Source organism: Podarcis vaucheri (assembly GCF_965113315.1).
Source record: "Podarcis vaucheri genome assembly, chromosome: 13".
In the NCBI taxonomy this organism is placed as follows: Eukaryota; Metazoa; Chordata; class Lepidosauria; order Squamata; family Lacertidae; genus Podarcis; species Podarcis vaucheri.
The window spans coordinates 14,940,623-14,967,420 of record NC_138751.1 but is presented as its reverse complement, the minus strand read 5'-3'; the positions used below and the strand labels follow the sequence as shown (position 1 = coordinate 14,967,420).

Genomic DNA, 26,798 nt, shown 5'->3' with positions numbered 1-26,798 from the left:
GGGGCACATAAAATATATTGCAGATGGGGGGGGGAGATTGATCAACTAAGATGAGCTTCATACCAGAGACTGGTTTATACATCAGTTTCTAGAGAAGGGAGAGAGGGTGTTGTGTGGTGGTTAGTTTAGAGGGTCAGATAAGGATTGTGAAGACTTCGAATAATCAAAGACATCCCCAGATGAGCTTTACACAGAATTGTTCTGAAAATATAAAGGAGGATGGGGGAACAACCAATGTCACCTTGGGCTCCCTGAAGGAAAACAGGCGATATAAATGCAATAAATAAATTAAATAAATGTGGGGTGGATATGGATGAAGCCAGCCTCCCATTCCATGTAACTTGATGGTGCAATTTTACTTCCCCTCTCTCTTGTTTTTAGCTGAGGACATTGCAGAAACCCACCTGTGAAATCACAGGCTTGCGCCATGCCTTCAGTTTCCTCACCTCAATAGAACTTACCTTGCCAAACTGGAGTCCAACGTTATTACTCAACCCTCAACCAGAATTATAGGGGGCAGTTGTGGGGAAAGCAGTTGGCAGTTAAAGGGATTGAGACATCATCATTTCTAAGGAGGCCATTGAAGGGAGGCAGGAGAAGGCTGAGGAAGTATCTCAAAAGTCTTGATTAGAAAGCTGAGCCTTTCCATTATTTCACATTTGGCATATAGCACACTTACCCTTGTACCAGTGTGTGTGCATTGCTGCATAGAACCAGACACTCTGGTTCTATGCAGCAAAAGCCACTTTTCCTGAAGAAAGTCAGCATGATATAGTGTGTGGATATGACTTCATATCCCTGCACAGTTGTGAAGCAGACTATGATAGGGGGAGGCATCTAGATCTGGCATCTACAGGAAATCCAAAACTTCAGCCTGAATTTTGGGAGGGCTTTAGTGGAACTTCTTCCTCCTTTGGGAAGCAGAGGGCTCCCATGCACACCAGCAGCCTCTTTGATGCTACCCAAGATCTGTGTGGTGCTCAGGTCAAGGTGATCAGCAGAGTGCCCACCAGAGTGCTGGTAAGTTTGGCCATCTTACCCAAATGCACCCTCCACACCAAAAATGTCCTAAATGTTCCCATGAAACATGTGGCCATGAAAGTGTGATGACCAACACCCAGCCTTTTATTAACCCTAGATCATCCTGAGACCTCCTACTACCTGTCAGTTGAAGGGGCTTATGTTATGCATCATTATGTTATGCACCTCAGGCCCAGGGCCAAATGTGGCCATCCACACCTCTGTATTTGGCCCTTGGGGGTATTTTCACACCATCCTTTCCCCAGCAACACGCACTCTGTCATGGTCCGGTTCACAGGCGATCAAAGTCCTGACAGGGGAGGTCAGGACCAGGGGCAAGATAGCGGGGTAGGAGCAGGAACGGGGGTCCAGAAGCCAGGATTCAGGAAGCCAAGGGTCTGAGGGTCAGGAAGCAGGGAGTCAAGAAGCCGAGGTTCAAGGATCAGAAAGCAAGAAGCCCAAGGCAGGAAGGGTGTTGCTGTGTCAAAGAGTTAAAGGGAAATGCTCACCTTATATCCCTTCCCAGCTCTTGCCACCAGGCGCAGTGAGTTACCAATTGGCCTCACCTGTGCGGCCACGCCTTGCCTCTTCAGAACAAATTTAGGAAGGCCCCAGTCCTGCAAAGTCCTATTGGTCACAGGGCCTGGCTCCTGCGCGCACACACCTGACACACTCTCTCCATATGCTTACCCCCTCCCCAGGTTTACTTCACACCCAACTGGCTGCAGTGGTGGATTAGGGGCTCTCAAATTTCAGCAGCGCCCTGTGTGATGCTAAAATTGAGGGGACTCTTTGTGGGGGTACCACATTGTTTTGGTGCCCCCCTGCAGCTCAGTGCCCAGTGTGACCCTAAAACCACCTATTCTGGGTGGAATGTGCCCTCAAACTCTGACAATGCTGTTTGCTCACCTGAATAGAGGCAGGAAGGAAGGATCGGGGTATTTGTGCAGAAACTAGGCTAATGTACAAATATAAAATCCACATCTGTTGCTCTTCTGACATTGGCCTCTGGCCTCGCCCACCACTCAGGGCCGGATTTAGGTTCAATGAGGCCCTAAGCTACTGGAGGTAATGGGGCCCTTTATATGTTCAGCTGTCCTTTGTCAACAACAAATTGTCGCTGTTTTTTTGTGTTGAATATATGCTATATGGTAATTTATGGACCTATATAAAGCCATTTGCACTTAACAAACTATGTATTTTATTTATTTCTTTATTTTTTAAAAAGCTGAAGCGAGACATTCCACCCATGCAAAAAGGACACAAATAATAAAATGCCCAGGGCCTGCTGAAAAAGTCCATTTTTGCCTGTCACCTAAAGATATGTAAGGATCGCATCTGGTGAGTGCGCTCTGTAAATGGGGACCCGCCACTCAAAAAGCCAATTCTCGTGTTGCCACCTTCTGGACTTCCCATGGTGTGGGAACACGAAGAAGGTCCACAGATACTGATTGCAGAGTCCAGGTCAGTTCAGAGAGACAGACCTTGAGGTATTAAGGTCCTGAAGCACATTAGAATTTATAGGTCAGAACTAGCACTTTGAATTGGGCCCAGTAACTAATTGGTAGCCAGGTGGCCAGGATTGGTATGATATAATCAGACCTCCTTGCAAAAGCAGATCCTAGGTGAGTGTGACTGATTCAAGGAGCTTCTGGGGTGTCACGGCAGATGCCAAAACTATGAAGTCCAACAAAAGCCAAGAGGCGGGGAACACCAGATTTTGGCATCACACAGGACACCACTTACATTTGAGATGCCAAGGTCCACCACTGCCATCTTGTCCCGGTTAGCAACCTGGTAGCCAAATTCTGCCCCAGCTGCCATTTCTGAACCATCTTCAAAGGCAGGCCGGGCCTATGTATAGTGAATTGCAGTAATCTAACCTACAGATTAATGGAGCATAGACAACAGAAGTTAGACCATCCCTGTCCTTGATTCAGACTCTGGAGTCTTCTTCATCAGTTGGGTGGCCTTGAGAAAAGTACCCTATTTCAGGTTAGCCCACTTCACTGGGTTGTCATAAACATAAAGTGACACAGCTCCATGTACACTGATGGTTGGGGACCAGGCTATCTGTGGAATAGACTGCACTCATATGATCAGCATATGAGGCCTACCAGTAAAAGTTGCTATCTTCCCTCCCCCAGTAAATATATGTGGCCCTATCAAAACTAGTTTTTTAAGAAAAAACTGCAGACTGCTTCTTATTGTTGTTGCAGTCTTCAGGTAATCAGTTATTGTCCTATGCTTGAAGAATTTTTGCTGCTTCTGATTGTAAATTATTATAATTGCATTGATACCTTACTTGCCATTGTTTTCAGCTTTATATGTGTTTAAAACATTTATTTCAGTGATGTCGCCTATCAGTAATGCCCACACAGTCACCTCAACATTTTGAAGGAGAGAAAAAGAAGGAAGGAAAGAAAGAAAGAAAGAAAGAAAGAGCTTTAACAGTTTATTCCTCATTCCACTGTATTTCTCATTTACGGGAAGCTTTGGAAACATACAGCCAATGGTGCAATTTTCAGATGAAAGCCCTCTGTCCTCCTTTCACCATCTATATGTTGCAAGTGCTTGATTTCCCCCCCCCCTTTCCCCCTCATCCTGGCCTAACTGAAACCTATATAATAATTCAGACAGCAGCTTGAGAGATACACTTGCTTCCATAGAAAGTGGCATCCGTTACCTTGAGACTTTGGGTAAGTTGGAACTTGGGTAAGTTGGAAGTGGACCTTCACAAACTTGTGCTTGCTGTTTTACCCTTTAAGGAAACTGAACTTTGACTGTCCCATGTTTAATAAAGCTTTCTCTTCTCTCTTTAGTGGGTAGAGTTGAAAGGATTTTTTTATCCCTAACATATTCTCTCTCTCTCTCTCTCTCTCTCTCTCTCTCTCTCTCTCATATTTCTGAATTGCCTTTTGTATGGACCTCAAGCCTACCATAAAAGCAACTAAAAATATATTTTTAAAAACAGTCCAGAAAACAAGAAAGCATATTTACTAATGGGTATCTTTTGTTGGGGCTCCTGACAGTATCACCAAGTTTATGACATCTGGCATCTTTATTGTGTGGTCTGTTATTTGGAAGGACTGTGGCCCAGTGGCAGACCACATGCTGTGCATGCAAAAGGTCTCAGATTCAATCACTGGCGTTGTCATCTTGGACTGGGAAAAGACTCCTGTCTGAACCTCTGGAGAGCCACTGCCAATCACTGGAAAGAATACTGACCCAAATGGACAAATAGCCTGCCTCATTATAAAGCTGCTCCCTAATGCGCTGTCTTCCAGTGGCTGCCAGCACTGTGCTTGGCTTCTCTGAGAATTACATCTTTAATGTTTTCTCCTCCCCTCCTTTTTTTCTTTTTCTATATAAATATTGCATTATTGCTCAAAAAAGAGTACAATTACACAAATAATACAAGTTACCAAATACCAAAAAGCTACTAATAGGAAGAAAAAAAACAAAAAATAAGAAAATGATACATATTGAAAAGAAAAAGGAAGAGAAAGAGAGAAATCAAAAGGAAAATAGAAAAAGTTTACTTCTTTCGACCACTGTACAGTTTATATCTTTAGTTTAACAATCTTTAGTTGTTTGTAATCAATTTGCATTAATGGAGAGACTATTTGTTTACCTGTGGAATTTTTAATCTCTAGAGACTAAGCCAATTATAATTTTGGGAAACGACTTTCTTCATAAAATTTGTAAAGACATCCCATTCTCTCCTGATTTTTTGCATCTTTAATATTTTCTAGCAATGCAGTCCACCCACCTTAAATTAGTTGCAGAGCACTCCTACAGTTGTGGCGTATGTCTTGGGGTGAAGCCACCCACCTGGCGCTAGTATCAATGCTGCTTTCCTGGACAGGGCTGGGACAGGGCAGTGGCATGGTTTGATCCACACAAGCACATCAGCAGGAATACTAGATTGGTCCTGCCAGTGCCACCATGTGGCCAAAAACTCTTGCTGCCACCCTGCCCTGCTCCGAGCCCTTTCAGGTACGTAGCAGGAATGCAGGTGCCAGGAGGACAGCTCCACCCCATCACACGTGCTGTGGCTACTGCACATTGAGCTGATAAATCCTGACTCTGGGTTATAACAAAGCTTATAAGATAAATCACATGACAGTCTGTTCCTAAAGATACAGACAGACACACACACACACACATACACACACACACACAGAGAGAGAGAGAGAGAGAGAGAGAGAGAGAGTACCAGAGCTGAAAAAATGAAAACAGAATAATGCCATTTGGATTTGAGGGTGGAAGATAATGTTTGTTTATAGAAAGTGGCTTCGTAGGGTATTATATTGAAGTGGCTGAAGTGAATACTGTTTATATACAGTGGTCAGGTGAAGAATCAGAAGTTCTTCCATTTCTGAACTTTATTTTTTCCCCTCCCTCTCTCTCTCTTTTACTCTCTTGTCTATTTCTTTTTCTTTATTTCTCTCTCTCTCTATGTCCCCTGCTTTTCTTTCTCTCTTTTTTTCTATGTTCTTGTTGTATTTAGATCAATGTTTTAGTTTTGGACAAAAAATGAGATATTGGATATTTCTCTTTATAAATCCTAATAAAATGTATTAGGAGCAATCTGGGGGAGTCTTAATCTCTTCTGTCAAAACCCCAGGCTGACCATAATTTACCCATGGGGAAAATTTTTCGGTAGTATTCAACTAAGTACCACTCAGAGTTAGTCATACTCATTAGTTTCATTGGATTTACACTGAGCAGGACAACTGTTCAATACCACCTTTTATTTGGCTAACATATAAAGGCCAATCTGCTTAATTTGCACTTTTTAAAAGAATATGCGAATAGAAACACAGAAAGTTACACTTCTCTGAATTTTGCAATGCATTTCTCCAACCAGAAATACTTATATTACAGAAATGCTCACATTAGGGTGAAGTGCACATATAAAGGCATATATTCATGAAAATAACATGTAAAAATGCATTATATTAGAGAAAAGTGTTTTGAAAGAAATGTGCATTTTAGGCAAAACTGCAGACAAAAATGTGTATGTTAGGAGAAACTGGTGCTAAAATGCTGCTGAATGTTCTTGAAGGCTTTCTAAATAAATAAATAAATTGCAAACAAATGTGGAAATGCGGAGAATGGAACTTAAAGTTGGGGAGGGGTGAGAAACATCCCTATCCTGGCGGAAATGACTGGCAGAATCCGAGACCAGGGAGAAGAGTCGGTGGAAGAAGATTGGAAGAAATTTAAAGACTATTTACAGAAATACTGCAAAATGAATGAATGTTAGAATGATGTCAGAATGAAGTTAAGTGGTTTTAGCAGCAATGTTATAAAGGTGTATGTAAAAATGGATTGTTAACAGGTGAGAATCTAAAGTTATCATATATTAAGTTAAAGGATTAAGATAAAAACAAAGAGGGAAAGGAATTGCTGAATTAACTAACTGAACTGGAATACAAAAAAGGGAGGTGTGAGGAGGTCAGGGAAACAAGTAAATGAAATGTAAGGCATGGAAAGATTGATTTGTTTTTAAGTGTTTTTTTATTTTTTCTGTATTCTGTATTTTTTCTTTTCTCTGTTTTTCTTTTTTTTAATCTATGTAACCTTTTTTTGAAACCTTAATAAATATCATTTTTTTTAAAAAAAAGAGAAACATTCCTATCCGTGCCTCTTATTTTATTCCTGAAGAAATTCGCTCCTTGCTTTAAAATACCCCCCTCTTCTTCCTTCTGCTCTATAGATTCAACAGCCCCACTATGATCACCACCAAAGGTTCTTACTGGCTGCTGTTGCGTTTGGCCGTCCTCCTCGTGGTTCTGCTGCTGCAGTCCAGCGAAGGAGCAAGCTACCGGGATTTTGCGAACAGACACATTGATTACCCGAAAACTGCAGCAAACAACCACAATGCCTACTGCAACTTGATGATGGCTCGGAGAGGACTGAGCAGGCGGGTCTGCAAACCCACCAACACCTTCATCAACGGCAATCCTCGCTCCGTCCAGGCAATCTGTGGCAGTGGGGGAACTCGCTTCCGGGGCAATTTATATACCAGCAGGAGCCGCTTCCGTGTGGTCGTCTGCCGCAGCACAGGAAGATTCCCCAACTGTAATTATCGTGGCAGGGCGCAGTCCAAGCGAGTCCGTGTGGGCTGCAGAAATAGACTGCCGGTTCACCTTGACAGATTAGTGTGATGCAACCCACCATTCATCCACAGGAAGCAGAAGTCTGAGGACATTCTGGCAACCGTTGAATTTCCCTTTGCTTGCTGCTTTCTCTACCGCTTAACTTTGAGGGCATATCCACACTGCAGGCTTAAAGTGGATTAGCAATAGTTCCTTCCCACCCTGGGAAATGTAGACCTGAGAGGAGGGGGCGGGGGTCACTAACAAATATTTATGGGCGTCACTTCTTTGATCATTCAGTTCTTTTTCTTTGCTTTCTGCTTTTCCTACAATGCAACTCCACAGTGCAGGTTTAAACCCAGTTTAGAAATAGTTCCTTCTCCCCAGGGGCCCCTGGGGAACTGTAGGTCTGAGAAGCCGAACTAGGGGAATTAAACTGTTCCTTAGTCAGATCTTTTTCTGTGTGGTTTTCAGGGTTTTGCCAAAGGTGGAAAGATGCCAAAGAAGACGGCACAACTTTTGCACTTTTAGTGGTTGGGTACTAAAAAGAATAATCACAGAATGTGTAGCTCATCATAAAAGCTAGAACTTCTGAAATTCCCTCTTTTACACAACTGTTCAGTGTGTAGGACACCCTGCTGTTATCTCCTCATCTCCTCAAGCATCCCTTCCTCAGCACCCTCATCTGAGAAACATCATGCATTTCAAATGAGTCAATTTGTTCACTGAGAAACTGAAACAGGGGTGGAGAATCTGTGGCCCTCTAGTGGCCATTTGACCTTAACTCCCATCAGCCCAAGCTAGTATGATCGATGGTTATGGATGATGGGAGTTGTGATCCTGCCATACCTTGAGGGCCACAAAGTTCCCCAGTGGCATTAACCCTCTGCTTCAACCAGGCATGCATATTGCTTGATTTCTGTATGCATCGTTACTCCCTAGCAGTGACTGGGAGCTGAAAGCATGACCTTCTCCTTCCATACAGATACACTAGGGAATGCTGCCTGAGAGAAGACATTCTCTGTGACAGTCCCTAAGGTGTTAAATTCCCCTTTCCCCACAGGGATGTTTCTGACACCTATATTACAAAGCTTTCACCTTTACTGAAGACTCATCTCTTTGCCCTGGTTTTGGAGACCTGAGATATTTGTTTTTAGGATTGTAAATTGTTTCAAATGGTTTTAATCCTTTATTGTTACATTGTGGATAGTATATTGGGACGATATGATGAATGGCAGGCAAGAAATCAATGTTAATAAATAACACTTTCTCCTACTTCCTCCAATCTTAGCAAATATGTATCAACTTGTAGAAGCCTTTTCTATCATAAGCACCCTTGCTTTAGCATGCAATAAAATGATTTTTTGCAAATGCAAATACTGAAACGGTGTTTCTGTGTCTAAGAAGTTCTTAAGTGTGAAGGCTGTGGCAAACTCTGTCATGTGGGTAATGCACTCTGCGCATGCCCAGAGAATTCCTACTTCATTCTATGGAGGTGGTTAGCTGTGGAAGAGAAATGAGTACTTGTGTCTACGAAGTAATTCATAAGTACTGGGACCCTGCTTTCCTTCTCCTTAAAAATCCCTGGTCCTGAATGGGATAACTGTGCCCCTAAAGGACCAGGTATGTAGCCTTGTCGTCATTTTGGACTCACAGCTGTCCATGGAGGCACAGGTCAATTCTGTGTCCAGGGCCACTTTCTACCAGCTCCATCTGGTATGCTGACTGAGACCCTACCTACCCACCCACTGTCTTGCCAGAGTGGTGCATGCTCTGGTTATTTCCTGCTTAGACTACTGCAATGTGCTCTACGTGGGGCTACCTTTGAGGGAGACTCAGAAACTACAACTAATCTTGAATGCAACTTCCAGACTGGTGACTGCGAGCAGATACCGGGAACATATAACACCAGTTCTAAAAGATTTACAGTGGTTCACAGTATATTTCCAAGCAAAATTCAAAGGGTTGGCGCTGACCTTTAAAGCCCTAAATGGTTTTGGCCCTGTATACCTGAAAGAGCATCTCCTTCCCCATCATTCAGCCCAGATACAAGGTCCAGTCCTGAAGGCCTTCTGGTGGTTCCCTCGCTACAAGAAATGAAGTTACAGGGGGCCACGGAGAGGGCCTTCTGGGTAGTGCTGCCCTCCCATCAGATGCTAAAGAGATAAATAATTATACAACTTTATAAAGACATCTGAAGTTAGCCCTATATTGGGGAGTTTCTAATGTTTGATCTTTTTTATTTTTATTTTTATTATTATTATTTATATTCAGTTGGAAGCCTCCCAGAGTAGCTTAGGTAGGATATATCATGATGATGATGATGATATTTTGGCCCATTTATCCAATCTCTTAAAGTCATATTGAATCCCAATTCTGTATTCTGTGGCATTAGCTACCCCTCCCAGATGTGATGAGCATAATCTCAATTCCTGCATCCAAGTAATTCATAAACAACGGGCCCAGGAAAGAACTGCGCAGCCACTTTCTTCCAGGGTGATGAGGAACCATCAGTGAGCATTCTTTGGATTCAGTCAGTCAAATCCACCTATCCTTGTCCAGAAAAGAAAAGAAAAGAAAAGAAAAGAAAAGAAAAGAAAGGGGGGAGAATTGCAGAATGGAATGGCAACAGAAAACCGGTATATCAAATTACAATCCTACATCACTAAGTATCAGATGATATTTAAATACCCCAGGCATCCTGTTGGTTTAGCTGAGAAGTGCTTGTACTCTGAACTCTTGGTTGTTGTCACTGTTTTTCAGGGCTGAACGTCTCTGGAAATTGGGCAGATAATTCTGTGAAAGTAGATAAGAGCAGTCCCAGCAAAGCGTGCCAAGTGTGAAACCTGAACAAGCAGAGCATAGGAGTTTCTTTTTCTTTTTTCCTTTTAAAGGGCCAGGATCATTTGCTCAAATGATGGTGCCTACAGTTGTTCCAGCTGTCAATACATTCTGACACATCATCTCACTGATAAATTATTATCTACAGGCTTCTTTCTTTCCTTTGGATTTGTTGTGTTACCAGCATTAATTTCCCTCTCTAGGCTCTCTAGAAGTCAACAGTGAAAGCTTATCCATATCTACCCAGAAGAAAACATTTGCTCCATATTTTCTGACCCATCATCACCCTGGTATAGCCCCGTGCCTTGGTCTCCCCCCGTCATACTTTTGGGTGTGCCTTCTGGATAGTTGGAGGTGTTGAAGTTGTTGGGAGCATTTGGTTCCCTCTCTAGGCACTCCAGAAGGCAGCCTGATGCATATCTGACCCACCAGGGCTCATCTTACATTCAACATGCAGAAATATTAAGATTAAAATTGGTTGGGGCATCAGCTGCTATTTGTCCACTGTTACTGCACCGTTAGTTGTGGAAACTCTCCAATAAGCTTCTGAGATTTGCACTGAGTGAGATAAACATCAGGTGGATATATATACTCAAGAGTCCCTTGACCAATGAATGAAGTTGAAAAGTAAGAATTTCCCAATTCAGAGCTGGGAGAGTGCCTAACTATATTGGAAGAGATCCATATTTACAAGAAGAGAGCAGTCACATTGCCACTCAAAAGCTTGCGTACTGCAGAGAGATTCTTCAACCTTATGGAATATAAGTGGGATCTCACTAAGCGTAAGTGATCAGAGGAGACCAGGATAAAGTCATTTCCCACCTGAAAAGTTACTCTTGTTGCTGCCATTCTTTCTTATATATACGGTAAGTAGGAAATCATCCTAATCAGTCTTGCTCTGAGTCTGTTCTTTGCATATAGAGTCCTTTGGTACCTATCAGTAGTAACAAGATTTGCAGAAATCAGCAGGTGAAGATAAACAATATTACAGTGGTACCTCGGGTTAAGTACTTAATTCATTCTGGAGGTCCATTCTTAACCTGAAACTGTTCTTAACCTGAAGCACCACCTTAGCTAATGAGGCCTCCCGCTGCCATTGTGCCGCCATTGTGTGATTTCTGTTCTCATCCTGAAGCAAAGTTCTTAACCCAAGGTACTATTTCTGGGTTAGCGGAGTCTGTAACCTGAAGCGTCTATAACCTGAAGCATCTGTAACCTGAGGTACCACTGTACCTGCTAAGTTTTCTCCACCACTGGCTCTATCTACACCCCTCTCATTGGTGTTTCTTTCCCTGATTATGGAAATATGTTTAATGTTTGTTATTGTGGTATGTATTTTTGTGTCTTTATATTGTAAACCACCCTGTGATCTTTGGATGAAGGGTGGTATAGAATTTTTACTAACAACAACAACAGCTGCATTGCAAAATTCAGGAAAAATGTGAATTTCAAAGGACAGCAGCGTTTTTGTTTGTATTCTGTTTCAGACAGCCTAGAGTTCATGGATTCGCTTTTAAATGTGATCTGAATCTTATTTCTCCCTTATCCCTAATTTCAGCCCACCAGCACTACTACCTGAAGCCTGAAATGGTTCACTCTAGACTTCTACCACCTCATTTTGTATATAGCCTTGTTTTCATCTTACACAAATAGGCATCTCTTTAACATTCCCCCATTTATTCCTCCTCCTCCTCCTCCTCCTCCTCCTCCTCCTCCTCCTCCTCCTCCTCCTCCTCTCTGTAGATTCCAAGCCCCCACCATGTGGTCCTCCAAGGTCTCCTGCTCATTGCTGGCGCATCCGGCCATCCTTCTTGGGCTTCTGCTTGTGCGGTCTGGTGAAGGACAGTCCCGAGAAGCTTTTGTTTGGAAGCACATAGATTACCCCAAAAGCTACCCAACTTCCCACCCTGACACCTACTGCACGCTGATGATGATGCAGAGAGGGATGACTCGATATGTTTGCAAAGAGACAAGTACCTTCATCAACGACTTCCCCATAAGTGTGGTGCAAGTGTGCAGAGGGAGAGGGACTCCTTCAAGTAACTACTTTGACAGCACAGACTCCTTCGATATGGTCCTCTGCAGATACACAGGTGGCCCACCTCCTTATAACTGCAGGTACAGTGGCAACCCCGCACACTTACGCATTCGTGTGACCTGCACCGGCAACCATCCGACTCACTATGTGACTCAAAGGACATAGGCAAATGGTGATGCAACTCATCCTTCATCTACAAAAGCCAGAAGCTGTTGGACATTTTGGCCCAAACTCGGTTCTATTATCCTGCATGCTTTCACCTCGATGTATCTCTGTAACATATCCACAATACAAACTTTTGCTTCTCCAAGAGTCATTTGCTTTCCCAGGGAACCCTGGGAACTGTAGTTCTTCAAGAAGCAGCTATGGGAAATACCTTTGGGTGACATTTCTTCATCCCTTTTCCTTTTGGCCTCTCTGGGTATCTTTTCCCTCTTTCCACCATGATAATGAAAGCATCACCTGCTGCCTCCCTCTCCTCAGCATTTTCACCAAACAACATCAGATTTATAAGCAGAAGTATAAACATGCCATGTTTGTTCCACCAAGGGATGGATGACAAATTCATTTTGATTCACATTTTAATGTGGCACTACCTAATTCACATCTTCCAAAACTGCATGGGAACCAAAACATTCGAAATACATACTTCTCTGAATTTTGCAATACAGCTCTTCATCTGAGTTATGCTGACCAAAATGAGTATACAGTGGTACCTCGGGTTAAGTACTTAATTCGTTCTGGAGGTCTGTACTTAACCTGAAACTGTTCTTAACCTAAAGCACCACTTTAGCTAATGGGGCCTCCTGCTGCTGCCGCGCTGCCAGAGCACGATTTCTGTTCTCATCCTGAAGCAAAGTTCTTAACCTGAAGCACTATTTCTGGGTTAGCGGAGTCTGTAACCTGAAGTGTATGTAACCTGAAGCGTATGTAACCCGAGGTACCACTGTACTAAGGGAATGTGAGCATAAAAATGCACATATTTGTGAAAATTATATACAGAAATGTATTGTATTCGGGGGGTACTGCTTGCAAAAATGTGTATATTGAGGAAATATGTACTAAAATGCTGATTAACTGGAAATAATAATAATAAACTGGAGCAGGATTTAAGACTGGAAGAATGAGAACCTGGGAGAAATTTATATGAACAGATTTGTCCATCCCTATTTGTGCCTTGGCACTAATTTTAATAGCTAGATAAAGAAAGTGTTGCCTCCCTCCTTTCCTTACACTCCCTTCCTACCAATAGCCTAATCTGTCTTTTGTCCTTTTGAGCTGACAGGAATAAAAAACCAAAAAAATAAAAATCTCAGTACTGGAATGTCCATAAACTTTCCATAGCATTTCAGCAGCTGAGTAAACGGACTATAGTGACCTCATTGCTACCAGCTGAACCCAGATGTGGAGCATATTTGCAAACAAATACATGCTCTTTGGGTGGCATATTATAATCTGATATTCCATATGCTTTAATTTCATACAATAGTTTCTCTACAATTATCACATTTCCGAGGTCAATTGCTTAAAAATTGCTTTAACTTTGAAAGGAGGATATATTGGTAGCTACACCTCTCACATAGGTGGCCCACTGCTGCTCTCCAGTGTTCACTATGTGGCATCATACTCCTGTTCTGTTCTCATAGGTAACAAGCAATAAGCTTAGTAAACATCATATGGCATACACCAGGCAGGGGCATATGAAGGGGGGCAGAGGGGGCGGATTGCCTGGGCACCACTCTGGGGTGTGTGACAAGATGGGCCGCTGCCTCCCCCCAGCTGTAGACTGGCCGAGGGCGCACACACAGTTAATATGGGTGTTGCTCGAGTAGCGTCCGTATGGGCTGCCATGCTGCTCACACAGTATCCTTATAGTCTGCCGCTCACACGGCGACCGTATGGGCTGCAGTGCGTGCGTAGTCTGTACGGACATTGCGTGTGCACCGCCAGGCAATTTGCCCCACCCCTCGGTGCCCCCCGGGTGCCGGAGAGGGTTCCTCCGCCACTGACACCAGGCATGTCCCAAGTCCGTTTCGAGGGCCTAGTCACGATGAATTAATCCGGCCCCTGTGGCAGTATATGTCCTGGGGTAAAATTATTTAAAAAGCTCACCAATTAATCAAAAAATTAAAAAGCTCACGAATTAATCCGGCCCCTGTGGTAGTATATGTCCTGGGGTAAAATCCTTTAAAAAGCTCACCAACTTTGGGGTAAAAACTTCAATCCTCAAAAAAGCTTCATCAAATCTGGCCCTCTTTGAAATAAGTTTGGGCACCCCTGGCACCCAGTATCTACACTACTGTGAAGGGGGGGGGACAAGTGTACTGAAAATAGTGGTTTTAAGAAGGAGGCTGCTGATTGGCAACCACTTGCAGAATTGTTAAATCATGCGCTGCATGCTAAATCATGTGTTACGTGTGTTTCCACAGAGAAGACAGTGGTTTTTAACATGGAGACTGTGTACCCCGCAAGTGTCCTGGAAAAACTGGGACATCCTGGTTTTTTTTAACCACAAGAGAATGGTGGCCATTTTGGTTACCATGATCTCACAAGATTTTGTGGCACAATTTCCCCCAATCTTGTGTGGCTCCCCAAAATGCACATTTTTGGGGAGCCATGGGTGAAAAAGGGGCAGCAACTGTGGCATGGAAATGTGAGAGATTGCAGCAATCAAAATGGCCATCGTTCTTCTGCAATTGAAAAATGGAAAGATGGGGTCTGGGAAGATGGCACCCCAGATTTTGGCTTCCAAGTGCTGGAGGGCTGTGAAGTTGCCAACCACTTTTAGAACTGCTAAATCAAGTGCCGGTGAGTACTATACACATTTCCACTTTCTCATTTTTGATGGCTGACACCTACCACTTTTCAAATTGGTTACATATTTGTTGTGCCATTTAAAAGGAAGTTCTCTTCTGCAGAATAATTGTGTGTACATAGGTAATAAACAAATAAGGAAGTTTGCACTAAAAATTAAATAGATTTGCATGCAAAAGTAAATTATTAACAACACAGAACTGCATACCTAAACTGCTCATAGTGCTGTTATAGAAGTTGTTTGCTTGCAGCAAATCTAAGAAAGGAATCAATGAGACTGTTGACATGCAACAAACATTAGTAAAAGTTACATAACATAAATTCAACGGTAAAAGGTAAAAAGGTAAAGGACCCCTGGACAGTTAAGTCCAGTCAAAAGCGACTATGGGGTTGTGGTGCTCATCTTGCTTTCAGACCGAGGGAGCCAGCGTTTGTCCACAGACAGCTTTCCGGGTCATGTGGCCAGCATGACTAAACTGCTCCTGGAGCAACTGGACACTGTGTTGGAAACCAGAGTGCATGGAAACGCCCTTTACCTTCCCACCGCAGCGGTACCTATTTATCTACTTGCACGGGTGTGCTTTCAAACTGCTAGGTTGTCAGGAACTGGGATGGAGCAACTGGAGCTCACTCCATTAGGGGGATTCAAAGTGCCAAACCTTCTGATCGGCAAACCCAAGAGGCTCAGTGATTTAGAACACAGTGCAGGAACACACCCACCCTAAAATGAACTATATTAAGTTTATTTTCTAAAGTGAGAAGTAAGGTAAATGGACCCCTGACCATTAGGTCCAGTTGTGGATGACTCTGGGGTTGCGGCGCTCATCTCGCTTTATTGGCCGAGAGAGCTGGCATACAGCTTCCGGGTCATGTGGCCAGCATGACAAAGCCACTTCTGCCGAACCAAAGCAGTGCACGGAAATGCCGTTTACCTTCCTGCCAGAGCGGTACCTATTTATCTACTTGCACTGGCATGCTTTTGAACTTCTAGGTTGGCAGGAGCAGGGACTAAGCAACGGGAGCTCACTCCGTCGCAGGGATTCAAACCGTTGACCTTCTGATCAGCAAACCCTAGACTCTGTGGTTTAACCCACAGCGCCATCCACGTCCCAAAAAGTGAAAGTATAGACCTACAAATAAAAAGAACATAGATTCGCACATAATGGCAGCCAGTGGCATTCCGCAATACACCAATGACCAAACAGTACAGCTTACATATTAAAAACTTCCCTGAACAGGGCTGCCTTAAGATGTCTTCTGAATGTCAGGTAATTATTTATCTCTTTGACATCTGATGGGAGGGCGTTCCACAGGGCGGGCGCCACTACCGAGAAGGCCCTCTGTCTGGTTCCCTGTAGCCTCACAGCCTCACTTCTCGCAATGAGGGACCGCCAGAAGGCCCTCGGCGCTGGATCTCAGTGTCCGGGCTGAATGATGGGGGTGGAGACGCTCCTTCAGGTATACAAGACCGAGGCCGTTTAGGGCTTTAAAGGTCAGCACCAGCACTTTGAATCATGCTTGGAAACGTGCTGGGAGCCAATGCAGATCTCTCAGAACCGGTGTTATGTGGTCCCGGCGGCCACTCCCAGTCACCAGTCTAGCTGCCGCATTCTGGATTAATTGCAGTTTCCGGGTCACCTTCAAAGGTAGCCCCACGTAGAGCGCATTGCAGTAGTCCAAGCGGGAGATAACTGGAGCTTGCACCACTCTGGCAAGACTGTCCACAAGCAGGTAGGGTCTTAGCCTGCGTATCAGGTGGAGCTGGTAGACAGCTGCCCTGGACACAGAGTTAACCTGCACCTCCATGGATAGCTGTGAGTCCAAAATGACTCCCAGGCTGCGCACCTGGTCCTTCAGGGGCACAGTTACCCCATTCAAGACCAGGGAATCCCCCACACCAACCCGCTCCCTGTCCCCCAAAAACAGTACTTCTGTCTTGTCAGGATTCAACCCCAATCTGTTAGCCGCCATCCATCCTCCAACCGCCTCCAGGCACTCACACAGGACCTTCACCGCCTTCACTGGTTCTGATTTAAAGGAGAGGTAGAGCTGGGTGTCATCTGCATATTGATGAACACCCAGTCCAAACCCCCTGATGATCTCTCCCAGCGGCTTCATATAGATATTAAAAAGCATGGGGGAGAGGACAGAACCCTGAGGCACCCCACAAGTGAGAGCCCAGGGGTCTGAACACTCATCCCCCACCACCACTTTCTGGACACGGCCCAGGAGGAAGGAGCGGAACCACCGTATAACAGTGCCCCCAGCTCCCAGCCCCTCTAGACGGTCCAGAAGGATGTTATGGTCGATGGTGTCAAGGGCCGCTGAGAGATCCAGCAGAACTAGGAAACAGCTCTCACCTTTGTCCCTAGCCCGCCGGAGATCATCAACCAGCGCGACCAAGGCAGTTTCAGTCCCATGGTGAGGCCTGAATCCCGATTGGAAGGGATCCAAATGGTCCGTTTCCTCCAGGCGTGCTTGGAGTTGTTCATATACATATACAAATGAAAATATACCCCCCAAAAAGAGCAATAAATGATATTCCCATGCATTCTTGTATTATTTGGTATAGTGTTATTGTCCTAGTGCTTATGTAAATACTAATAGCCTACTACATTTTGTATAAGCTCATCCCAAATGTCATCGTATTTATCCATACAGAGTCTGTGCCTGTAAGCAGTCAGTTCATAAATCGCCAGTGATGTCATATCATCTGTCCATTGACTGAAGGGTATCATATGTTTATTTTACCAATTCCTCAATATTCCTTCTCTTGGCCACCATCAGGGCACAGAAAATCCATTTCCATTGTCCCATTGATCATTGCCACACTGCAGGTATATAGTTCAATAAAATATTCTCCACTGAACGATTTAACTTTTTCTGCACAGTCATAGTTACACAGTCCAGCACTTTCTTCCAAAACCTGTTAAGTAAATAATACTGTACAAACATGTGTTTCAGAGAGGCATTGTCCTTGCCACATCTCCAACACTGAGCTATCTTAGCTAACCCTTTTTTTATACAACCGTAAAGGGGTCCAATAAACTGTAAATATTATTTTATGTTGTATTAGTCTTAATTTTAAATCTAGTGACACCTTAGGTATTGGAGCTAGTACATTTTCCCACTGTCTGGTTAATAATGGAAGTTCCAATTCTTTATCCCAATCATCTCTTACAGTCTGCATATTAAACGTGTGTATTGCTTAACAGATATCTATAAAAAGTCATTGCTGGCTTTGTATTTTTGAATGAGCTGTCCAATTGCTCCAATATCTCAGGTATCTTGGAAGCTGAAAAGGCTGACGATCCTAATACACTTGTTAGGAGATGTTGTAATTTAAGATAATGCCATTGGGCTGCATCTGATATTTTTGTCATAAAATAGCAAAAGTATAAAATTCACCTTCCCCATCTATCAGTTGGTCCAATGTCAATACACCTGCTTCCATCCAATTTTTACCATATCACCATATGTTTTGCAATTCTTAATGTGGGGTTTCCCCACAGAGTAAGTTTAGAATGTGAAAACGGATGAAATTTGTTTTTATTAGCCAATATATTCCATATTCTTTTAAGTTAAGGTGACCAGATGTCCCCATTTCCTGGGGACAGTCCCCAGATTTACAAATCAGTCCCCATACAAAATCCATTGATGTTGAAAAGTGTCCCTGGATTCATTGGAAAAAATCTGGTAACCTTATTGTAAGTGATTTAATTGTTTCCAGAGTCACCTGAGATTTCAGATATTTTGGTCCTAATATTGTCCAACCAGCCCAAGGTGCTATGTACATATATTCTAGGGTTACCCACATTGGAAAATTAGGGCCAACAGTGGGATTCAAATATTTAGAATATTTAGAATCTCACAATGTTGTCTAAAGGCGTGAGCCAGGGGCTCTAAACAAATATTAAAAAGCAAAGGTGAGTCTGGTTCCTTGAGCCAACGGCTTCCAACCACAGAATGCAAACACAGAATATTAACAGAATATTAAAAGCACGATAAAACATCAAACGTTAAAAACTTCCCTAAACAGGGCTGTCTTCAGATGTCTTCTAAAAGTTAGATAGTTGTTTATTTCCTTGACATCAGATGGGAGGTCGTTCCACAAAGGCAAACCAATAATCCCCCTCCCACAAAAAAACATTTTAAAATCTATTGAATGTTAAGCAGTCAACATGTTGTTGAAATAGGACTGATACGAAGCCCTAATATTATGCAACTGAAATAAATTTATGGGTCTAAAATATTCCTACATGGTAGCTAGAAAACTTCATTTGCTGTAGAATGTGGCTGCCCGAGTCCTAATGAAGTGAGTCAATTGGATTCTAGGACACCATTATTGCATCAGCAATCTGATATTGGCAATTTTTTGGGAAAAATAATATTAGCATGTTTAAATACTATGGTGGGGAAAGAGCTAAAATTTTCAGAAGATAACATAATATTCAACTATATACCTAATATGTGGGGCTTGACAATCGGTCAGCATAAATGGATTCTCCATGCTCTCACATCTGCAAAAAGACTGATATATTGGAAGGACAAAAATATGCCTCCCTTTGATATCAATTGATAGATGACATGAGAACTCTTGAAACCCATGAAGGGATCGTCCTCAGACAAAGATTATGCATGGAGAAATTGAATGATATTTGGAATGTATTTGTCAAAACCATGGTGACACATGGGTTAACACAGACTTTAGGAAAACAAAAAGTTTATCCATCTACATATATACTATATAGTTTTGTAGCTTTAATTATCTTTTATGGTTATTTTGTTTAAAAAATAAAATAAAAACATAGTTGGTCAAGTGGGCATACACAGAACTGTAAATACCCAATATTTGACATCCAGTATCTGATATCAGATGGTAGTTAGCCTCCTGCAAATATTAACCTTGCAGAGGTAAATATTTTACTTTGGTATTTTTATACTCCATATTTGATACTTTTGGCCCAAATCCAGTGAGGATTATAAGCTGATTTTGGGCAATAGCTATTTCAGAGTGCAGGCAGAGGGACCAGAAAGTTCCCCAGTCTCTAAGAAAAAAGTGACAATAACAAAAAAGCACCCCATTTCTCCCCCTTGTTGCAGAGGAAACTCTGGGATCTGAACTAACAATGCAGAACTGCCCAAATATGGGGCTAGTCCTATGGATGAGGGCAAAACAATATCTTCCTCCTAGAAAAAGCAAACAGAATACATATTTATTTGATTCATTTATAATCCATTTGCATTTGACTTCCATCCCCTTCTTACTTTACTTGGGTCCTCGGTTTTACAGTTAACTGTCCCTTCTAACACATCCATGTATTCAATAACCTAATTCCATTATATTTTACTATTTTTTCCTTACAAGAGTTATTCTAAACCGGTCAACATTTTTAATTCTCTATGATAATTTTTCAAATATTCTTTGAATATATTCCAATCATTTTTAAATTGTTACCAATCTCTCAACTTGACCTGACCCAGGGTAGGGAATACTCAGGGCCGGTTTTGGGTTTGATGAGGCCCTAAGCTACTGAAGGTAATGGGGCCCTCTATATGTCCAGCTGTCCTTTGTCAACAACAAATTGTCACTGTTTTTTGTGTTGAATGTATGCTATATGGTAATTTATGGACATAATAGGTATCTAAAGCCATTTGCACATAACAAAATATTTATTTTATCAAAGTAATTGTTGAACTGAAATACAATTAAGAAGAAGTATCAATAGTGAAATACAATTAAGATGAAGTATATTAATAGTGAAATAATTATTAAGCTCTAACTTAAAATGATTTTTTATTCATAACAAACTTAAAACAGTGGACCCTCCGGTTACGAACTTAATTTGTTCTGGGGGTCCGTTTGCACCCCGAAAATAATGTAAATAGAGGTGTGCTTCTGCGCCCGCCCACGGCTTGATTGAGTGCTTCTGAGCATGCACACACACCGAAACGTTTGCCGTGGTCGTAACCCGAAGATTCCATATCCAGAAGGGGTTACATAAGTAGAGGTACGACTGTAATGGAAACACATGGGCATTTGGCAATAACAAAAGTTCCTTTAGAAACACAGTTTACAAAGACTTATAATCTAGTCTCTAGAAACTTGCTATAACATGAAATAATAATAGGTGTAAATATATATAATAATGAGCAAACCAGTGATATATTAGGGAGCAGACTAGCAGGCGGGGGCCATTACTTACATCATAGGAGCCTACACAACACAAAACACTGTTGCTGTATGTAGGTTTTATTTTATTGGTTTTTAATCTTATATTTTGGAAATGTACATCCAGTTGTTGTTTTTCCTTTAATTTTTTTGGGCCCCCCCCAAGAGAGTGGGGCCCTAAGCTATAGCTTGTTTAGCTTATACGTAAATCCTGCACTGGGAGTACCTGAAGAACATTGGTAGGCAAAGAAGGTGAAGTACTCAGCTCTTCCCATTTTCATGTAAATATGACACATCACCAAACATCTGAATAACAAATGTGTTCAGCTTTACAGAAGTGATCTTCACAAAGCTAGCTTCCCAGAATTTGTGCCACATGGAGTCACCTGCCACAGATCCCTCAAATATGGCTGAGGGTTCTCAAAAGCATTCCAAGGCACACACACTATACATGAAAGATTCAGGTAAGTCTTGTCGAGTGTCATCCTTGCAGCTCATGAAATAAGGGTGCAACTTTGAGGATGTAGCACTGCACCCGGGAACTGTAGTGTGATGGCTTTTCAAGGCTCACAAACACATTAGTTGGAGAAATAGAAAGTAAGATTTATTACTGACAGCAACAGGCATGGCGGAGTATTCTCACAAAGGCTGGGCCCTGAGCTATGGAGCCCAGGGCTTTTATACCTTTTTCCTTAAGCATTACATATTCATATATTGTGCCAGAAATCAGCCGATTAGCCTGGACAGCCCACTAATGGTTACTTCTGCTTTTTCTTGCTAAAGCTCAGCATTTCTGTTACCTTTCCATATTAGGCATTTCCTAGGCAATATGCTATAGGCAAGCAAAAGAACCTTTTGCAAAACATCCTGGGTGACAAATCTGGTGACTTCTGTTTCAGTGTATCTGAAGAACGTGCATACACACGAAAGCTCATACTAATAACTAACTTAGTTGGTCTCTAAGGTGCTACTGGAAGGATTTTTTAAATTTTTAAATTTTATTTATCTTATTTTGTTTCGGCTATGGCAGACCAACATAGCTACCTACCTGTAACTACAGCTATTATGTATCTTCTTAAGGCACATAGTGATAAGGCACATAGCAACAGCCTTTCTTAGCATGAGGAACTACAACACAGCAATGAGGCACTGCAATATGCTTTCCCTGAGCATGCTTACCACAAGCACACCCATTCCATTGGCATTTCCTTTATATACCTTATATAAATACCTATTTTCTCATGCTGTTTATGTATGTTGATCATATCTAGAGTATTTACTTTCCTAGCACTTGACAGAAAGAAATCCTTTGGATGCTAATATGCAAATTTTGTGGTTTTCAGGGGAATTGGTAATAACCCTTTTCTCTATTTATCCGTATTCCATAGAAGGACAACTGCCCCACCCCTCAAGGGCTATATAAGAATGTAGGCAGCAGCTGGGGAGACAGCCTTGCTTGTCCAAAAATATCCATCACTTGAAGGGAACGGAACTTGGGTAAGTTGGATGTGACCACAAATTCACTTTTGACACTGTGGTCACTGATTTATATTTTATTTGGGGGCTATCACTAGCAGTACACCCACCCATCTACACCTTTTGCCAGCAAAGTCCCCCCGAGTCCCCCCAGGGGATTTCCCTCTTCTAGTTCAATCCTAAAGGGGATGGGGTGGTGCAAATTAGTGAGTTGTCTTCCACCTCCAAACATGGCTCTAGCCATGGCAGAAGTTATTTGTGGTTGAGGTGACTTACTAGTCATTGGCTCCATTGGGATGGGGGTATTCAATACACCATCTCTAGGCAGGTGTTGAAGAGGACCAAATCCTGGCACCTCTTTGACAAACAGTGAAACCTTTGATCCAGTGGATTGAAAGCCACCTTCATCCTGAGGACATTCACTTTGGGGAATGAACAGTGGAGGTCTACCTCAGCTCACCAAACTATCCAAGCCCTTCTGCCATTAAAGTTCTAATTTGCCAGAAGATAGGCAACTCTGTTTCTTCTAAACCTCCTGCATGCACAGCAGAGATGAAACTGTTAGTATTACTCTGCTCATAATATAAAAGTGGATCAATATAAGTCCCCACAGATACCATTCGCTTCAAGCAACTCTAGAAAGGTGGGTATTGAGGTAATATTATGCACACATAAGGTAAAGGTAAGGAGACCCCTGACCATTAGGTCCAGTCATGGCCGACTCTGGGGTTGCAGCTCTCATCTCGCTTTATTGGCCGAGAGAGCCGGTGTACAGCTTCCGGATCATGTGGCCAGCATGACTAAGCCGCTTCTGGAGAACCAGAGCAGCGCACGGAAACGCTGTTTACCTTCCCGCCAGAGCGGTACCTATTTATCTACTTGCACTTTGACGTGCTTTCGAACTGCTAGGTTGGCAGGAGCAGTGACCGAGCAATGGGAGCTCACCCCGTCGCAGGGATTGGAACCGCCAACCTTCTGATTGGCAAGTGTGTGGTTTAACCCACAGTGCCACCCACTTTTCTTTCTCTTTCCCTCTTCTTCCTCTAATCTTTCCACTTTTTGGAAGCTCAAATAAAGAAGAATTGTGATTTTAAATATAGAAAATATTTAAAACCCCTTCCTTCCATCATCACTTTGAATGAATGACCATCAACAAATAGACCAGCTGCACTTATGGCATGTTCCTCTTTCCCAAAGGTCAACAGGATGATGGGATTCACCATCAAGTTCAGCTTTTACCTTGGAATTCTGGTCTCCAGTTGTTTCACAGGAGGTGAGCATAATACCAAATTACCCAGAAGTCTGCTTGGAGTTAAGCAGTCATTAAAAAGTACTTCTTAGATTTTCAATGGAGTAGCCCAGCTCATGCTATTAAGACAAAGGAGCAGGATTTTTAAAACAGTATCTTTGAGTTTAAAATATTCAATGGAATCCCCAATTGTATTCACAAAGAGCAAGCTTCTTACTGCTTTGGTCCTCCCTTTCTACTTCTTTCTCCTTTCACCTTACAGCCAAGGCCAGCTCCTGCCCCAGGGACTGGATGCAAAACCAGGGCAACTGCTATGCATATTTTGATTATAAGATGTCATGGTATGAAGCTGAGGTAAGAAGCATGCCTCACCTACCAAACAATAATTGTATGTATGTTTGTGAAATTCCTATCAGATTTCTGGTTCCCTTGGAGCTGCGGTTTCCAATTAGCTAAGTACTGTGGACCCCCTGTTTTTCAAAAGTCAAGTCATGGACACCCTGCTTTTGAAAAATTTGATATCTCTATTGTAGTTTCTGTTATGGGATTTCTGTATTGAATTTCTCCCTGATCTGTACTGGTGGAATATGATAATGCTGGCAAATCATCTTTAATCTCTTCTCCATTCTTAGATTGAGTGCCAGAGCTATGGCCGTGGGACCCATCTTGCCTCCATTCTCACTGAGAAAGAGACAGCCTTGGTGGCCAAGCACATTGCCACATACCAGAAAAACCCAGGTCAGGTCTGGATTGGGCTCCATGATCCCCGTGAGGTGAGTTGCCTTCACTTACTCAGGTCATTGTCACAGAGAAGTGAACTCTTAGAATCATCATGCCACCCTTATCTTGAAAATCACCCAGGATGAATCTCATACACTACTTTTTGATTCTTTTCTATGGGGTTCCTCCTCTAATATCTCAACCATAACTGGCAATACCCATGATCTTGGCGCTCCTCATTACAAATGATTGCATGATCTATTCCATCTCTTTCACGCAGAATGGGCGTTGGAGGTGGGCTGATGAATCAACCTACAATTACCAAAACTGGTATCCACATCAGCCAGACAACGGAGGCCGCAAAGAGTATTGTGTGGAACTGCTATCTAGCACAGGTAAGGAAGCTATTTGCAGGGATTAATATAAAGAATTGAGTATATTCTGTTCTCTTCATCAATTTCCAGGATTTTTATGGGGGGGAATTGCTCAGTGGGTTAGAGCATGGTGCTGATAACCCCAAAGTTGCAGATTCAATCCCCGTATGGGACAGCTGCATCTTCTTGTATTGCAGGGGGTTGGACTAGATGATCCACAGGGACCTTTCCAACTCTACAGTTCTATGATCTCACTTTAAAACTAGAACCATCAAAATCAATGCAATCTGGGTAGACTCTAGCAGCTCAAAAGCATACCAGTGCAAGTAGATAAACAGGTACCACTATGATGGGAAGCTAAATGGCATTTCTATGCACTCTGGCTTCCATCACAGTGTCCCGTTGTGCCAGAAGCAGTTTAGACATGCTGCCTACATGATCCAGAAAGCTGTCTGTGGACAAACGTCGGCTACCTTGGCCTGAAGAGAGATAAGCGCCACACCCCATAGTCACCTTTGACTGGGCTTAACCATCCAGGAGTCCTTTACCTTTACCTTTTACCTTTTGACTCCAAGTATGAGTTGGGTGGATGCAACCCTCAGCCTGGTGCTTCTCTGTTTCAAGGTTCACAATTCAATATATCTGTAGACCAGGCCAGCAGTGATCCCATTGCCAGTCATTTAGGGTCACTTTCAATCACACCACAAGGTAAATGGTTTTTCTACAGTCAGCCTTCATACTTTGACTGCATGTGATTATCATCACTTGCATATTTTATTCAGAAAACAGTGGTTGCCACACACACTATGGATTCGATCATCCCATCGTTTTTCTGCTATGTTTCTTTAAGAAATGGTTAGGCTTAAAGAGCAGGTAACACTTTGAAGTGTTGTAGGTGAATGGCCTATAAATTATTGGTCAGCTAGGGGTCAAGCCTGCAATTTGGTACCAATTCCTTATTCCTACCCTAAGCTACATGCATTGGGGCAATAAACAATGGGGCAAGTAATTTTTGTTATGTCTTCAATTATAACTTTTGTCTTGAATTTTAGGTTTTCAGGAGTGGAATGATAGAGCCTGCAAGGCTCAGAACAACTTCATCTGCAAACAAGAACTCTGAAGGAGATGGTACTTCAGAACTATGTCTGCTAGAAAGTTGCCTTGACATCAGATGCCTTTCTGATATCATTCCCTCCTCCCCCATCCCTCAACATAAATGTCCAGTTGTCAATCACCACTTTCAAAATAAACATCCCTATAGAGATTATCTTCAGTTTTCCCCTTAACCTCAATAAACTTGCTTCCATGCATGTATTTCCTGGTGCACTGCTGTCCTTCTCTGTCCATCCAGGCTAACAGCTCCCCTTCTAAGACCACTAATCTCAAGCAGGGGCAATCCTTGTAATTCCCTCCCCAGGGAAGGGAGAAAACTATACCCAAACAGGGGCATCCTATCACTAAAAATTGCAAGACCACACGCTACCTAACCCCTGCAATGTTGTGGGGTGCTTGACCAATTTCCAGCACGCCAAAAGAAGGCTAATCAATGTAATTAGAACAAATTAACAGAACCAATTAGTTCTGGCCAGATGAGCTGGATTAATGGATCTAAACACTCCCATTTCTTGAGCCAACTGCCAGAGTCATGCTTTGGTCATGCAGCAAGGTTCAAGGAAACTCTTCTGTCCCCCATGTGCCACTGTGTGCTCCCAGTGTATGGACCCAGCATTCATACTGTGGCTCAGCTGGCTGACATTCATCCCAATGTACCTTGCAAACTAAACCCCACACTGGCTCTGATATTAAATTGATTGTTTCCTAAATCTACTCACTCACCTGGACCAAATGCCAATGAACCCAATTCAAACAAAAACACCACTATACAGTCACACAGATAACATCCAAGAGTTTGAAACAGACAAAAAGAATACATGGTCCAATTAGTGTCACCCCTCCAAAAATAGGTTCTTACTCTTTTCCCCTATAA

General features: G+C 42.7%; 2 protein-coding genes and 1 pseudogene across 4 annotated transcripts in view; all 3 read left to right on the top strand.

Moving 5' to 3' along the window:
• The window catches only part of LOC309517133 (uncharacterized protein), a 114,747-nt gene that overhangs the window by 24,004 nt on the left and 63,945 nt on the right, over positions 1 to 26,798 (top strand). The gene's annotated exons all lie outside the window — the stretch shown is intronic.
• LOC309516500 (ribonuclease pancreatic pseudogene) lies at positions 6,762 to 7,196 on the top strand (annotated as a pseudogene). The gene has a single exon. The product of its transcript is annotated as a ribonuclease pancreatic pseudogene (transcript).
• On the top strand, positions 10,620 to 26,125 carry LOC309517155 (C-type lectin BpLec-like). Of its 2 annotated transcripts, none has more exons than XM_082196249.1 (6): positions 10,620 to 10,834; positions 23,666 to 23,741; positions 23,980 to 24,071; positions 24,350 to 24,490; positions 24,718 to 24,832; positions 25,864 to 26,125. In XM_082196249.1, exons 2-6 carry the CDS (start codon positions 23,675 to 23,677, stop codon positions 25,929 to 25,931), a joined length of 483 nt encoding a protein of 160 aa, XP_082052375.1. In that variant the 5' UTR covers positions 10,620 to 10,834; positions 23,666 to 23,674; the 3' UTR covers positions 25,932 to 26,125. The 2 variants fall into 2 exon arrangements, with proteins under 2 accessions (XP_082052375.1, XP_082052376.1); XM_082196250.1 differs by lacking the exon at positions 10,620 to 10,834 and adding an exon at positions 22,372 to 22,489.